Source organism: Convolutriloba macropyga, chromosome 9 (genome assembly GCF_964194025.1).
Source record: "Convolutriloba macropyga chromosome 9, txConMacr16.3, whole genome shotgun sequence".
In the NCBI taxonomy this organism is placed as follows: Eukaryota; Metazoa; Xenacoelomorpha; order Acoela; family Convolutidae; genus Convolutriloba; species Convolutriloba macropyga.
The window spans coordinates 27,381,798-27,397,966 of record NC_134476.1 but is presented as its reverse complement, the minus strand read 5'-3'; the positions used below and the strand labels follow the sequence as shown (position 1 = coordinate 27,397,966).

Here is a 16,169-nt window from a genome sequence, read left to right as displayed (position 1 = left end):
GACACGACTGAGGCGTAAATTCTGTATGAGAAACAATTTTGGTCACGCAAAAATCAAACGCGAAAAAGTTGCTCGAAAAGTCAAATCCCCCAGACGAAAAACGCTCAGTCGAAAAATTGAAAGGCCTAGCAAAGACCCAACCGTGTTTTAAAACTAGTGAGCAAAACATTAACATTTTCGGACAACAACTCACGTAAAATTATCTGATCAGGCTGTCTGGGGTCCAAACTTCCAATGCTGCCACACACATTCAGCTCTTGAAAAGTAAATTACTTGGAGTTATAAACAATGTAAAACTATTGCTAGAGAGAGTGAGAAATGACATCACGCGAGCAAAAGCAGTTAGTGAGAGGAAGAAGTCATTCGAAAGTTTGACCTTTTCAGCTTTGATGTGTGAACAAATGTAAAACGAAAGCGCGTCGAGGACGAAACAAAAAACATAGCAGGACAAGTCCTGACGTACAAGTCAAAGAATTTTCATTGTCTAAACAAAAAACTAGATCTAGAAAGGACAATGAATGAAATGAAAAAACCCATTCCAAAAAATCAGACAAAAAACAGAAAATCGATGTCAAAATGCCGCATGTGAACTAAAAACCACTAGCAAGAAATGGATTTCAAACAAAAAAATAGGCCTAGAATGAACTGCGAATGAATTGGGAAACCCATTATAAAATCCGATCCAAGAAATCGAAAAAACAGTAAAAATCAAGGTGAAATTGCCGCGTGTGAACAAAAAAAACCACTAGCGAGAAAGCGGATTTTTGTTTGAACACCGTTTTATCACTACTTAAAAATTAGCGCGAAAAAATTTGACGCCGGAAAACCACTCGCTTTTTCGCTCCACTTCCTGTTTCGGTGTGACTAAAATCATTACTCCAATTTGACTTCAAAAATGAAAATGTGTGAACAGATCTTAAAAAAAAGACAGCGCCCCAATACAATTCAAATTCTTTGAATTGTAAAAAAAAATAGGAGCGCTATAATAGCCGCCTGAATTGAGGACGCGGCTATTTAAAAATAATGTCTCCTTTAAGGCACAAAAAAAACAGTCAGATAAAAAAATCAAAAATGAAGAAACGGGCCAATATTTCACTTAATTGAACGACCATTATGACAAAAACGACTTATTATTGATACCAAGCGAATCAAAATAACATAGCCGGCAGATTGCCGGAATAGCTGCGAAAGAATAGACCTGCGTGCCATATAATAGAGATAGAAACATACAGATCTAAATTGAAAAAAATCGACGCCGCTCAAAAAACTAGGTAAAAAACATTCAGCGATAAATTAATAACGCTTGTTAAAATTCATTCCACAGAAGCCTCTTTTTAGGGACCTTTACTGCACATATGAGTTCCTTTGACCTTAAACAAATTCAAATTAAACTTAAGTTTTAAAGTGCAAAAGTCATTTTATTGAGTGAGGTAAGTCACGTATGATCAAAATCTAATCACGCAAATAAATTAAAACCTTTTTGCTAAAGCGAGTGAGAAATGACGTCACGCGCACAAATGCCGTTAGTGAGAGGAAGAAGTCATTCAGAAAATTTGACTTTTTTAGCTTTGCTGTGTGAACAAATGTAAAACGAAAAAAGAGCGTCAAACGACGAAACAAAAAAAACCAAGAGCACCGCAATATAGCTTCGCAGCTATAATAATCAAAGCCACCTTGAACACTAACAGAAACAAGAAAAGTCACTGTAGAGTGAAAACTAGAATAACACAACAGCCCGTTCAAAACATTTCTAAAACGACAGAATAACAAAAGACCTCAAAACTGCCTCTAAACGTCTAACATATTTTCCAAAATGTCAATAACACATCCAACGTACAGTTACTCCACCCAACACATCCAACGTACACATCCAACGTACTTGACATAGGTGCAAATAACCATTCGGGCCGACAAAATTCCGCAAGTGAAAAAAATTCTGCTTAAGGAAATTTTTTATCGCCCAATTCTCTCGCTTTCTCAAAAATGCATGAACCAATATCGACCAACAAATTTGTTTTCACTTTCAGTATTGACTTTAACATCAAGTTTCAGTGACCCTTACCGCGTTAAAAAATCTAGCCGAAAAATTCCGCTGAAATAATAATTAGTACCAATCAACAAAACGCACGAAAGCAGAGAAAAATAAAAACATTAAGTCAAATTACAAAAGAAAAATTAACCAAGTAAATTAACCTAAAAAATTAAGATTTTTTTCACACAGTACAAGTACACATACCAAATAAAATTTTTGTCGTATGTAGTCGAAACTATAAAACTGCTCACACAACATTAGGCAAGCCGTAATGAGCATACCTTTATCCGTAACTTTGGAAAAACAATTGATCCCGACTGGTGAACGTTTATAAAAGCTAACTTTTTCTTTATCGAAGGGAGCGTGGTGAGTCTGAGGGGCATACGCGAGGAGGAGAAACCCTGAACAGCTATCCTTCATACCTCAAATTTATGTCTCCTAAGCAGGTTCGGTAAACCGTATCCATAGACTAATAAGCCGTAAGGCTCTACGAAAACAATGCCTCCGGCGTTGCCTGCTTATACCGTTTTGAGGACAAAGATAAAAGGGTCAGACAAAAAATCAGTACAGCGAAAAATGGCATTAAACGTTCGCAAGACTAATATATTTGCTTCTAACTTCGTTTGAAAGCAATTAATAAAACAGCTTGAAAAAACTGCGCCTGGACAAAAATATTCCCTTGACGAATTTTTTTCACACCTACATATCTCGCTCTTTTGAAACGGAAGGTGTGCAGAACGAACAAAACCCTCTCCCTTTCAGCTCAAAACCACAATGTCTCTTAGTAGTGAAAACAGAAGATGACCATAACTCTTTGAATAGTAAAAAGGAGAGCGGCTAAATAATAACCTTTGAGAGGCTGACAGCCGCTATTTAAAACATAGCCGGCAGATTGCCGGAAAATAGCAGCCGTTGACGTACTAGACGGACATCGGGATTGAAACAGAAGGAAAAAAAAGATTGAAATTGACAAAATTTTCGAAAGTTTTCCTATGCTTCAAAAATTGTTCTAATTCAGTGTGCTGTTTCAGTTTAAATTCTAAACCTATCCTTACTTCAGCTTCTAAACTGAAGGGTATTAAGCTTAATACTAATATAAGCTAGCAATCACTCTAATTAACTTCCATAACCTAATTCTCAATGACTTAATGACCGGGCGTCATCGGTTTATCCCGTCTCTTTTGATTTTGGTCTTTTGACTTTGACCGCACTATATTGTGTAATTCAATGCACGAAGCAATTTAAAATCCATTCAGTTGAAACAGTGAGTGAAGTAAGTCAGAAGTCAAACGTGAAAATTCTGACTTATGTAAAACGAAAAACGTGATCAAAAGATAAAGCGAATTAAAAAAAAACATAGCAGGACAAGTCCTGACGTACAATTCAAAGAATTTTCAATGACAAAACAAAAGACTAGACCTAAAAATGACTATGAGTGAATTGGGAAAACCATTTAAAAAACATAGCTGGCAGATTGCCAGAAAATAGCCGCAATAGATTCGTAGATCGGCAGTTTAAAAAAGACAGTAAAAAAGACAGACCAAAAAATTCGTCTTTTCATTGAAGGCTGACCTGTTATATTTTGATTAAAAATCTGTATAAGTTATTGCTGCCTCTATTAGCTGATCTCAAATAACCTTCATTTAGAGTGACACACACCCATTTGACCTTATCTCTTTGAATTAAAGTAAATAAAAGTCAATTTTAAAGTGAGGAAGTCATTTATGAGAGTGAGGTAAGTCAAGTGTGACCAAAAATTTAATCACGCACATGAACAAAAAAACTCGCTCCACTAAGAGCGAAAAATGACGTCACACATGCAATTCAGTTGAAATTGCATGAACGAATGAACAAAAAGTGGCTGTGACGTCATATGGTCATAACAAAAATCATGACGACGAAATAAAAAAACATAGCAGGACAAGTCCTGACGTACAATTCAAAGAATTTTCATTGACTAACCAGCAAAACCAGATTTAGAACGGACTATGAGTGAATTGAGAAAACCATTTTTAAAAAACAATCAGATCAAAAAAATAAAAAAAACAGAAAATCAATGTCAAAATGCCGCATGTGAACAAAAAAAACCACTAGCGAGAAATTAAAATTTAATTCAAACAAAACAATTATGCCTAGAATGAGCTGTGAATGGATTGGGGAAACCATTTAGAAAAAAATCCGATCCAAAAATTGAAAAAACAGTAGAAATTGCCAAAAAAACACTACCGAGAAACCGAATTTTTGTTCAGACACCGATTTCTCACTCTAGTTTAAAATTAGAGCGAAAAAAATTCACGCCGCAAAACCACTCGCTTTTTCGCTCCATTTCCTGTTTCGGCGTGACCAAAATCACTACTCCGATTTGACTTCAAATATCATGAAAATGTGTGAACAGATCTTAAAAAAAAAAAAAGCCCCAATACAATTCAAATTCTTTGAATTGTAAAAAAGCAAGAGAAGGCCAATAATACCCCCAGCTATCGCTGTGCGGCTATTAAAAACAGATCAAAAAACAAAAACAAAAACGAAAAATCAGTGTTAAAATGTCGCATGTGAACAAAAAAACCACTAGCGAGAAAGCGAATTTTCGTTCAAACACCGTTTTCTCACGCTACTTTTAAATTAGAGTGAAGAAAACTCACGCCACAACACCCCTCGCTTTTTCGCTCCACTTCCTGTTTCAGCGCGACCAAAATCAATACTCCAATGCAATTTCCGAAGCCGTCAATCACCACAAAAAATTTCGCACTTGTATAATTTGAACAAAAAAAACATAGCCGGCAGATTGCCGGAATAGCTGCGAAATAGACTTGCGTGCCGTAAAATACAGATGGAAAAAGATACAGAAGTGAGTTGATAATAGTTATCGCCGCCGCCTATAAAACTTTCAAGTTTATTTCAAAGGAGGTTGTTTTTGGGTGCAAAAAAAAGTTTCCCTGTCCCGTCTCGAACCGGCGATCTCCGGATTAACAGCCAGTCGCCTTAACCACTCGGCTGTCGGACCATACAATCTGTTTTCTTACAATCAACTTTGTTTTAGGAACAGATTCTGTTTCTGAATAACCGCAATTTAGGTCACGCAGAAAGCGTGAAATCAAGCGCGAAAAAGCCATTTAAGCAGTGACGAGACAGAATGTTCTAGAACAAATGTAAAACGAAAATAAAGCGTCAGACGACGAAACAAAAAAAAACCAAGAGCACCGCAACATAGCTACGCTCAGCTTACAGCTTCGCAGCTATAATAAAGAAAGCTACCGCCAGATAAAAATTAGTTAACTTCAAGCCCTTGCTGGTTACGCATATCCTCGTTAAACCGCAATTCTCAAGCCCAACTTAATTTTCTGTAGTATAACGAGCCTAAATGTACTTCTTCCGTCGATTTTTTCATTACAATGGACAATTGTTAGCTCTACAACAGCTGTTCCCTCACTTTGATAGCTCATGAAAACAGTATTAATCACAACATGCATCAGATTATTCACGCAGGCTTGTAGATCCTAATCTTTGTGGATCGCGAGTACAGACGTTTGAATACTTCAGCTCTTGGAGATCTGCAGTATCAATAGCGAGAGAATAATAGCACTAACAGTTGAGGCGGCTGCGGCCATATTTGCAGCGGCGGCTGCATTGGCCGGTATTGAGGAGTGGAGCTCGTCTGGCGTGGGCAGGGTGTCCGGATCGTTCTCTGGATCCTCGTCATTGGCAGATGCCTGTAGACTACTCAGCACCAGACTCACATCACCAGCGCCGCCATCAAAGTGCTGCTGCACTAACTTAGCCTGAAACCATATTTACAACTCATTCGCAGTGATAAATGGCTTGCATGTCGTTACCATGGCAACCGATTCTTCGCTTAGTTTTTTGCGCATGAAACTACTGGTTTAGTTTTCGCCTTTTTTTACGTGCCCAAAACAAATTAAGTAATGCCAGAAATGGTTTGAAAAACCAAATATGTTTAACGCTAACCAAGTACAGAATGTTACCTCAGTTAGAATTACAAATTCAATCTCACTGTTCAAACATACCATGTAAATGACACTCGCCATAGAAATGTATCATGTTCAGAAATTGGATTTCTAATGTTTAAAATTAAATCAGCCGGCTCGCCATTTGAAGATTTTAGCGAAATGTCAATACCTTGGCCCTTTTGGATGAATGCTGAGGCAACATATAAAAGGCATTTTAATAATCGCAGATAATTTGTGCTCCTTATTTGCAGGCATGTCTGTCAGGCGTGACTTAATTTAACCCAATATTGCCGCTTTTAGAAGACGCGTACGGCCAATTAGTTCGTAGTTACTTCCCTTTTCCCACTTTTTGAGGAAGGGACAACCTTGCTTGCTGTTACAAACTATTCATCTCATACAGTGGGTTCAAAACAAATTGAACCTAAAAGTGTTTCTAATCCTTGAAAACGACCTTGAAAAGTATTTAGATTCTCCCAATACGAGGCGGAAATATCCTAATGCGCATGGCAACTTTGAAAGAAGACTAATCAATTATTCCAGCAATAAATTTAAATATAACTGCCCAGGCCAAATTTAGATTTAAAACTAGAAGCAATACTATCAACGAATATTGAAATAATAAATGGTGTTTCATAACAGAGCACCTAAGGTGAATAAACATACCCGGCAGACTGCCAGAAAATAGACCCCAATGATTCCCGTAACCCCGATTGGGATCGAAAGAAATTGGTTGATTTACAAAATTTTTTCTAAAGTGCGTGTCATTTTGATTGGATTACGTAGTTAGGGATACTCCTGTTACTTATTGAGAGGACACAAGGAATAGTTTCAATACCTATAAGCATAAGAGACGGTGACTAAGACTAATTAGAACAAATTTCAAGCAGCAGGCATCTGAAATTGGACTTTATGGGTCCAACCAGTTTCTGTTCTTGACTTTTAGGACTCCATTCATTCAAGATTGCACTGCTGAGCAACTGTTGTTTAAAAGCACTTCCATCAGAATTATAGAAGCACTTGGACCTGATAGAGGTTCGAACCGTTGACCTGCAGGATAGCAACCAGACATTTTACCACTATGCAACAACCACGTTCCTCACACGCCAACAATCACTTTTATGTTAAGCAACAAACTTCATTTCAGAATGAGAGCAATGGAAATCACTCAAAATGAAGAAGTGAAGCTTGAAAAAATCACTTGAGAAGTCACAGAATGTTCTAGAACAAAAGCGCAAAATTAATCGAGCAAAAATTTAGCATATAAAAGACCAGCACTGAAAGAAACTCAACAATACCACAAAATTAGCTTAAAAGCGTCCAAAAAAGCAAAATGGGAACAAAATTCGATCCTTAAACCCATTAAACATTTAAGATGGCCAAAAATGGTCCAGAGTGTACAATTACTTGCTAAAATTTGAGATGAGGTTAAAATTTGGAAACACTTTTTGACAATTTAAGGTGACAAGTAAGAGTTAAGACAAAACTGCTTGGAAAATGCAGCACGTGATAAAAAAAACTCCTCGCTTAGCTACACTTTATAAACCACTTTCTCGCTCTCACAATACATTGCATGAAACCCAATATAAAATTTACGTGCATTTGATATTCTGTGCTAAAAGAAGTCACCCATTGAAAAAACTAGCTAGCAAATGTTGAAATAGCGGGCGTTGACCCCCTTGTTGCCCAACGAGATTGAAACAGAAGATTGAAACAGAAGATTTTTTTAAGTGTCAAAAAGTGTACTGATTTTGTGTGCAGTCTAAGTTAGATAGCACAATTATCCTTTCATACGGCTGCTCAACTAAGGACTATTAAGCTAAAAAAATGCCAGCAACGAATTGCTGCAATGAACTATAGTGATAATGAAACACGCTATTACTTAATGACCAGGATATTATGGTCTATCTCGGTTCTTCCGATTTTGCCATTGAACACACCGAGAATATTTCTTAACCTTGAACGAAATTTCGATCATGAAAATAAACCTAATGCTAATAACAGTTAGCACTCTAACGAATTTTGACAAATTTATGAGCTGAGTCTTCAAGCGTTAAGTCTTACCGCCCAGGCTTTATTCCGTTTATTTTGCTTTTGTCCTTTTGCTCAAGATCGTATTAACTACTGAGTAATTCAATGATTGAAAAAATTTGAAGTTAAAACAGTGAGTGAGGTAAATCAGACAAAAAGTTAAGCAACGAAAAACAGTGTATCAAACGGTAGAATGAAGAAAAGACACTAAATTAACCAGAAAATGTTTTTTAAAAGTTTTGAAAATACGAATTTAGAGAAACAAGGCTAACGGGACTGATGTGGGGGGGCGGGGTGTTGTGGGGGTAAGCTCTAAGAACCGCCTTTCAAACTATAAGTCTCCATAGTGACCACTCGGCGCTACCCTTTTATCCCGAAATGGGCCAGACAAAAACTTGGTCAAGCAAAAAATTGCATAAAAAAGACCGACAGGGCTAATATAATTGCAACAAACTTCGTTTGAGAGCAATTCAAAACATTCTTATTCAAGATACTCAAGATAACAAACCCAAAAGATATTTTGTTAGCCACTTGAATTCAACAACCAACTTAGCTGGCAGATTGCCAGAAAATAGCCGCAATAGATTCGTAGACCCGCAGTCTACCCGCAGTCTAAAAAAACAGTAAAAAAGACTGTCCCTGCTGATATGTTATATTTTGATTAAAAATCTGTATAAGTTTTTGCTGCCTCTATTAGCTGCTCTCTAATAACCTTCATTTAGAGTGACGCACACCCATTTGACCTTATCTCTTTGAATTAAAGTAAATAAAAGTCAATTTCAAAGTGAGGAAGTCATTTTTGAGAGTGAGGTAAGTCAATTCTGACCAAAAATTTACCACGCGAATGAACAAAAAAACTCGCTCCACTAAGAGCGAAAAATGACGTCACGCACGCAATTCAGTTGAAATTGCATGAACGAATGGCAGATTTGAAGTGGTTGTGACGTCATAATGAAGAGAAGGCCAAAAATAGCCCCAGCTATCGCTGTGCTGCTATTAAAAAGGAAAAAAAGTTTCGAGATCTTGGAGAAACTGTAAAGCTAGTGGCTCTGTTTAATTTCTTCAATACTTATGACTTCAAACCAAACTCAATCCTACTACAAAAAAACAGCATACCTGCAAGTCAGTAACCGACAAAAAACGGGAAGATAAAATTTTGAACACGAAATAAAGTCAGCAAACATTACAAAAAAGTTGCTGAAAATCTTGAAAGCAATGTTTTCAAAATCTTTTCTCTGTTAAAATGTTTTAGAAAAACCATCTTTAAGCAATTGAAATTAAGTCTTCAAATGGTTGAAACGAACTTAAAATAACGAAAACGACTGCTTACAATTCAAAAAGAATTTTAAACAGAGTCGTTAACAATTCTTTTCGAATGACAATTCTAACGTCGAAAAAACTGCTCTCGAATGACAGGTGGGCCAATTTAATTTAGGGTCAGCGCCTAGCTAAATTTTTCTTTATGGGTGCAAAAACTACAGACTAAGGGCGGTTTGGTTTCGATATCAGGCTCTTGTCATCGTCACTCTAACAATTGGTTTTGTTTGAACAAACTTTATTTCGGACTGAGAGAAATTGGAATCAATCAAAAATCAAAGAAGTGCGTAAGTCACGTGAGAAGTCGAAGATTATTTTAAAAGCAGAGCGCAAAAACGGTCACGTAAAAAATTTGCATAAAAAAGACATACACGTTTACAATAATTGCTTCTCGTTCAAAATCAATTAATCAAAGTTCTCGTCATTATCGGAAAGAATGCTGTAACTAAAATACTCATCGCAAACTTTTTTTTACACGGAGAATGATTAAGACAAGACTAATATGATTTATTCTGTATCACCACAGTGTTTTTTGAAGCCCCCAATTACAACTTGTGTGTTGTTAAACAGCACATTACTAAGTAAAAAAACATAGCAGGACAAGTCCTGAAATACAATTCAAAGAATTGAATGAAGAACTTAGAAGTACTCTACCTGACCAGCAGATCATGTAAACAATGCCAGCGAAAACAGAAACAAAATCATCTCCCAAAAACTGAGAAATTAAAACAATAAAAAAAACTGAACAAAAATACACTCATTGCTAAAACTCTAGAAGCTTTTACCCCTAAGGCTAAATTTGATCTCTTTAATTATACCTATTTCAAAAATATGTTCAAAACCAATTTTTGTTTCTGAAATCGGTCCTGTATTATATCTGCATTTGCTGAAAGAAATTCATAGGCCCTTGAAGATCGATTAACTCGAAAATGACCGAAAAAATCAAAAATCAATAGCAAATTTTAATGAAATGTTACGGAAAATCATGATATCAAAATCTTCAGAATCGTTTCTGTGTATCTAGAGGCTATTAGACGCCATCCGGTAACCCAATTCCAAGCCTTCAAAAATTCATGGGCTCAAAGACCGATAGGCAAAAACTTTCAGAAAAAATTTCAAATTTCAAAAAATAGAAATTCTTTAAAATAAAATAGAAAACCATTCACTTGCCCCTAGCAACTATTTAATAACATACTATCAAACCTTGGATGAGGTTAGCTGGCTACTAAGGTGAGAAAAACTGACTAAAAGAGAAATGTTTTGGAAAAACTTTCGAAAGGTTAATTTGTTGAAAAAAATTCCATTGAAACTAACAACCATGCAGTAACTGTCATCAGACCGTGGAATAGGTTTTTTGGTACTTGAGAATGGACAAATACAAAAAACTGACAAAAAACTTTAGAAAACCTTAAAAAAAATTGCAAATTTTATCAAAAATGTGCTAAAATTTGAGACATTAAAATGTTGAAAAAAATCCGTTGTTACTAGAAACTATGCAGTGCCCTATTATCAAACCTCAAATGAGATTGCTGGGCCCCTGAAGCTCAAAAAACTTGAAAAAAATTGCAAAAATTTGTATCATTTTGCGTGTTTGTGTTTGTAGTACCAAAACATATTGCTCATAAAATAGTCAAAAAAAAAATTTCGTAGTTGAACATACTTCTGTTTCTTAGAGAGAGGCTACAGGGGCTACTATCAATACCAATAAGCATAAAAGATGGTAACTAAGACTTATAGGAACGACGTTCAAATAGCGGGCATCTAAAATTGGGCTTTATCCCGTTTCTATTTCTGACTTCAATTTTTTATACTGACTCGGTTCATTTTGAATTGCTTTGCTTAGCAACTGATGTTCAAATTCACTTTTAGCAGAATGAGAGAAGAGAGAAACTAGCCTAGAGAAGTCAAAAAGATTTCACGCAAAATGTCGAAAAAGCGGCAAAATGGTAAAGCGAAAAAAAGGTTGACGAAGTAAAAAAAAAATACGAGCGCAATAATAGCCGGCTGAGAAGATGAGGGCGGCTATTAATCAAACAAAAACTCAAAAAATCACAAAAAACATGAAAAATTGCAGCATTTTGAGCCCAAAAACTCCTAAAAACGACCTATTAACCTTAAATTAAGGCCATCACAGCAGCTGCACCATTCTAAGCACTTGAAGGACTACTAAAGCCCACGTTGGGGCTCTAATGAAACTGAAGGCTCTAAGAGCACTTAATGCTCTCTGGCCGCTGCCTGTTTATCCCGTTTTTGAGGACAAAAATTCAAATTGGTAAGACGAAAAATCGGTCAAGCGAAAAATCTCGGTTGAGAGCAATTAAAAAGGTGACCCCATGGAATCTAACCAAAAAAATTCAGCGAGGAGGTTGACCTCCAAGCAAAACGATCGTCAGGCAAAAATTTGGGTTGATCAGCAGTGATCTGATTAGCGGAAGCTACCAGAACAGATCTAGAGAACGGACTTTTGGTTGGTCCATGAGGAACGTGACCTCTATGTAGTAGCAAACATCATTAGGACTGTTCGGGCAAACCAAAAGTTTTGCACAATCAACCATTAGGCCATTAGTAGCGGCCTAATTGTGAATTGCAGAGGACTTGTTGCTTACATTTGGATTTTTATCGGCACAGTCTTTGATCCTGAAAAATACGAGCGCAATAATAGCCGGCTGAGAAGATGAGGGCGGCTATTAATCAAACAAAAACTCAAAAAATCACAAAAAACATGAAAAATTGCAGCATTTTGAGCCCAAAAACTCCTAAAAACGACCTATTAACCTTCAATTAAGGCCATCACAGCAGCTGCACCATTCTAAGCACTTGAAGGACTACTAAAGCCCACGTTGGGGCTCTAATGAAACTGAAGGCTCTAAGAGCACTTAATGCTCTCTGGCCGCTGCCTGTTTATCCCGTTTTTGAGGACAAAAATTCAAATTGGTAAGACGAAAAATCGGTCAAGCGAAAAATCTCGGTTGAGAGCAATTAAAAAGGTGACCCCATGGAATCTAACCAAAAAAATTCAGCGAGGAGGTTGACCTCCAAGCAAAACGATCGTCAGGCAAAAATTTGGGTTGATCAGCAGTGATCTGATTAGCGGAAGCTACCAGAACAGATCTAGAGAACGGACTTTTGGTTGGTCCATGAGGAACGTGACCTCTATGTAGTAGCAAACATCATTAGGACTGTTCGGGCAAACCAAAAGTTTTGCACAATCAACCATTAGTCCATTAGTAGCGGCCTAATTGTGAATTGCAGAGGACTTGTTGCTTACATTTGGATTTTTATCGGCACAGTCTTTGATCCTGAGCCAGACGTTCTGTCTGTTTTGTGCTACTTCCTTTTCCTTCTGCCTGTCTGCTTTGTACTGGTGCACACAGTCGTCGAACAGCTTCTGGTCCATGTCCATGAGGAGTTTGAGCCCATTGTAGATTAAAGAGTGGATCGTCTTGTTCCAGTGTGTTTTCGAGTGTTTGTACAGTGCCGGGAACAAGATAGGCATGATCACAGTTGTGTTCTGTTGCATCAGACCAACCACCACCTCGTTATTGAAAAAGTAGAGTGTCCTCTCTGCCACCTAAAACATAACGACCCAACTCAAATACAACAATATTCATAACTCAAAATTCCTTATTAGGTTTTTTAAAAAACGCTAGATTGCAATATTCATAGAGGCTAGATCAGAGAAAGACAACGTTATCGAATAATTAGGTAAACAAGAAAGATAGTTTAAAGAACAGCTATATGGGTATTCAATACGAAATTACTACAAAATTGAAGTCAGGGCTAAACAATTATTTAAGGCATCTGAATTCATGTCATGCTTTTTAGAGAAAAATGCAAGTATAACACATAGTAGCTGATATCCACCTAAAAAAACTAGCACAGCTAAGTCCAGCAGATTTCTTGAAAAGTGTTGAGAAGGTGGCAAAAATAGGTAAATCAACACAGACTTTCGTTTTGAGTATTATAAAACAATAGGAGTGCAATAGCCACCGACTGTGATGACCCGACTTTTGTGACATTCAACTCAACATTCAGCAAAAGCGCGCAAAAATCTGTCGAGTTTTTAGCTTAAAAGTGAATTTAAAATGTTCTTTTCTCAAAACAACCGACTAACATCTGAAGAAATATTCTCGAACGAGAGTGAGCTTGAATCTATAGCAGCCCGCTTGAGCTAGAAGTAACGAAATTCAATGCGGGGCTTCAAATGACGTTATTATATACCACTATAACCACTAATAAAATTTAAAGTGAAAAATACACCAATTTTGGCGCAATTTTCATTTAATTTTTACTAGATCACTGCCCCACTTGAGAGTTCAACTGCTGGTACTTGTGGGAGAACTTTAGATTACTTAAAACGAAAAAAGTCAAGGCCGGAATAGTCAAAAAGGCGAAGTGAATATTTTGCATTAAAAAAGACACCATGTTTACAATAATTGCTTCAAACTTGTTTGAGAGCAACGCATTTATAAACGAATTTGAACTAAAACAGCTTATAAACGACTGGAGTTATCTTGCCTTAAGGACTGTTTTATCAAATCTTTAAATTTTGAAGATTAAATGACTGCAATAAAAAATTTGAGGGCACCCATCGGTTGGAATCAGTTGAAAATGTGATCAGTTGGTTCTCTCATTTAAAAAAATGGAACCAAGGAATCTTGGGGGGCTGGCTCTAAACAAAACCTTTTAGATTAGAACGCTCGCCTATTTTTGCTCCCAAAAATATCTTCCCATTAAAAAAATGTCCACCCCGACCTTAAGGTTTGAGATAATTGAAAAAAACCTCGACCAAATTTGGGAGAATTTCAAATAGCGGCGGAAAAAGTTTTTGTCCTATTTTTCTTAAAACTGTTTTTACTATCATAGTTTTGCTGTCATACCTGAAAGTGTGGACTGGCAACACATTTGGCCAGTTGTTTGAACAGGGGCACCATCACATCCTGGAACTGTTCTGGCTTGATAGCGTCCAGAATCTCTTCTAACTCATTGAGGAACATGACCTCTTTGGGACTGTGAACTTTGGGCCAGAATTTAAGCAGGCCCATTATGACGGGGTGCGTAAGGGCTTTGTCCTTCTCTAGGAACTGAACCACACAGTAAGCCAGCTGAGGATGGTACACTGCAAGACTACGGACTTTGTGCAGTGGTAGCAACACTTTCAGCAGAAACACTTTATGCTCTTCTTTAAGCGGCAGCGCAAACCCATTGATTATGCTGAAACAAACACCACTCAAGCTCAGATGTTATTGCTGCCTATTACTTGAAAGCGCCAAGTTGCCAACAATTGATTCCGATACAATTACGTATCAGATTTTTTTTCCTCGAAAACTAATACCATTTAAGAATGAATCAAGGTTTAAGTTGATGCATATACATCATATTTTTTCACAAACTGCCATTTGGGAATGAATCAGTGTTTGGTTTAGTCAACACTTAATTAATTTCAAGCCCAGCGTACAAAATTGGCATCTACAATTCACCTTCAAATCACAAATTTGATGCTCAGTGTTGATTTCGAGATTTATCTGTCCGGATTAATCATAACGTACCTTCCAAGGATTTCTAGTAATTCAGCTACACCATTGTGCTTTTCAGTCTCGTAGATAAATCTGAAATTCAAACAAGTTTTCAGGCTCTGATTTTTTTTATTCTATACAACATAAGTACTTTCACAAACCTGTAGAAAACGTTGTTAATCTGTTTGCGGATGTACGCTCTCAAACCTAAAAACTTGCCATAGATTCTATGCAGTGTCGTCTTCAAAAAATCTCGTTCTCTCGGGTCTTCACTATCAAATAACTCAATTAACTGAAACACAAAAACCCCACATCACAAACAGACAACACTATAGAAACACTATAAACAATGACTGACGTCAGAACAATTGCTCTCATACTATTGTTTAACGCATTTGCCATTAGATCGCAATCGAGAACTAATTAACCTTTTCAATTCAATTTAGATCAGGAATAATTCGCGAGAAGCCAAAACGGGTCTTCTATTTATATTGCGTGAAGTCGAACACCGTTATAACCTTAGTTTGACAGCAATTATTAATGTTAGTTACGACTGGCACTGACTTGTAACACAAATTTCTGATCAATGAATCGTTTAGCGATATTGGGCTGGAAGTCTGGTGACTCTAAGAAACGGAGAAAGAACTCGTGCACGATTTGTAAGTGTGGCCAAGCTGCCTCCAGTGCCGGCTCGTCTTCCTCTGGGTCAAACTCAGCGCCCGTAGGACTGGACGCAGGGGGTAATGAGCGGAACATGTTGACCGCAAACATGTGGATTGCTTCTGGGTAGATGGCCTCAGTTATCACATCCCGATTGTGGGCCACATACTCGACTAACTCATTCAGAACGGCTCGCTTGATCTCTTTTGACTTCAGGTCACTCAGAGGATCAACTACGAAGTCAAAAATGGTGCAGCATTGCCGCAACTTCTGAACAAACAGCTCCTCGCGCGCATCAGAGGCTGCTTCTGAAAACACAACTAGTTTTCTTCCACCAGTGACAAATCGGGGAAATTTATGAGCATATTGTTTGAAAAGTTATTGGTTGATCAAAAACGTTAAAATTCAAAACAAATCCTACTGATAAATGTATGACACTGATAAATGAGTTCAGCCGAATTTCTTACCAATTGTTTCGAAAAAAAAAATCATTGAGAATTGTTGATCTCCACAAAAAACTATAGCTTGCACTACATCGTCGAGTAATATTCAGCTGTCTAATTAACTCGTCAATGATCTCAAATCTTGATATGTTTGGAATAATATACAATCAACTCACAAGAATTTTGCACAATGGTACATTAGCGG

At 37.1% G+C, this 16,169-nt stretch overlaps 1 protein-coding gene across 1 annotated transcript in view; it reads right to left on the bottom strand.

The window, feature by feature from the left end:
• The window catches only part of LOC142345698 (serine/threonine-protein phosphatase 2A 56 kDa regulatory subunit gamma isoform-like), a 316,862-nt gene that overhangs the window by 22,003 nt on the left and 278,690 nt on the right, over window positions 1-16,169 (bottom strand). Inside the window, exons 5-10 of the mRNA XM_075397944.1 lie at window positions 15,426-15,829; window positions 15,023-15,153; window positions 14,895-14,954; window positions 14,226-14,559; window positions 12,614-12,916; window positions 5,620-5,811 (exon numbers count right to left, since the gene is read on the bottom strand). Of these exons, the coding sequence (XP_075254059.1) occupies window positions 5,620-5,811; window positions 12,614-12,916; window positions 14,226-14,559; window positions 14,895-14,954; window positions 15,023-15,153; window positions 15,426-15,829 (1,424 nt within the window). The remainder of the gene's footprint in view (window positions 1-5,619; window positions 5,812-12,613; window positions 12,917-14,225; window positions 14,560-14,894; window positions 14,955-15,022; window positions 15,154-15,425; window positions 15,830-16,169) is intronic.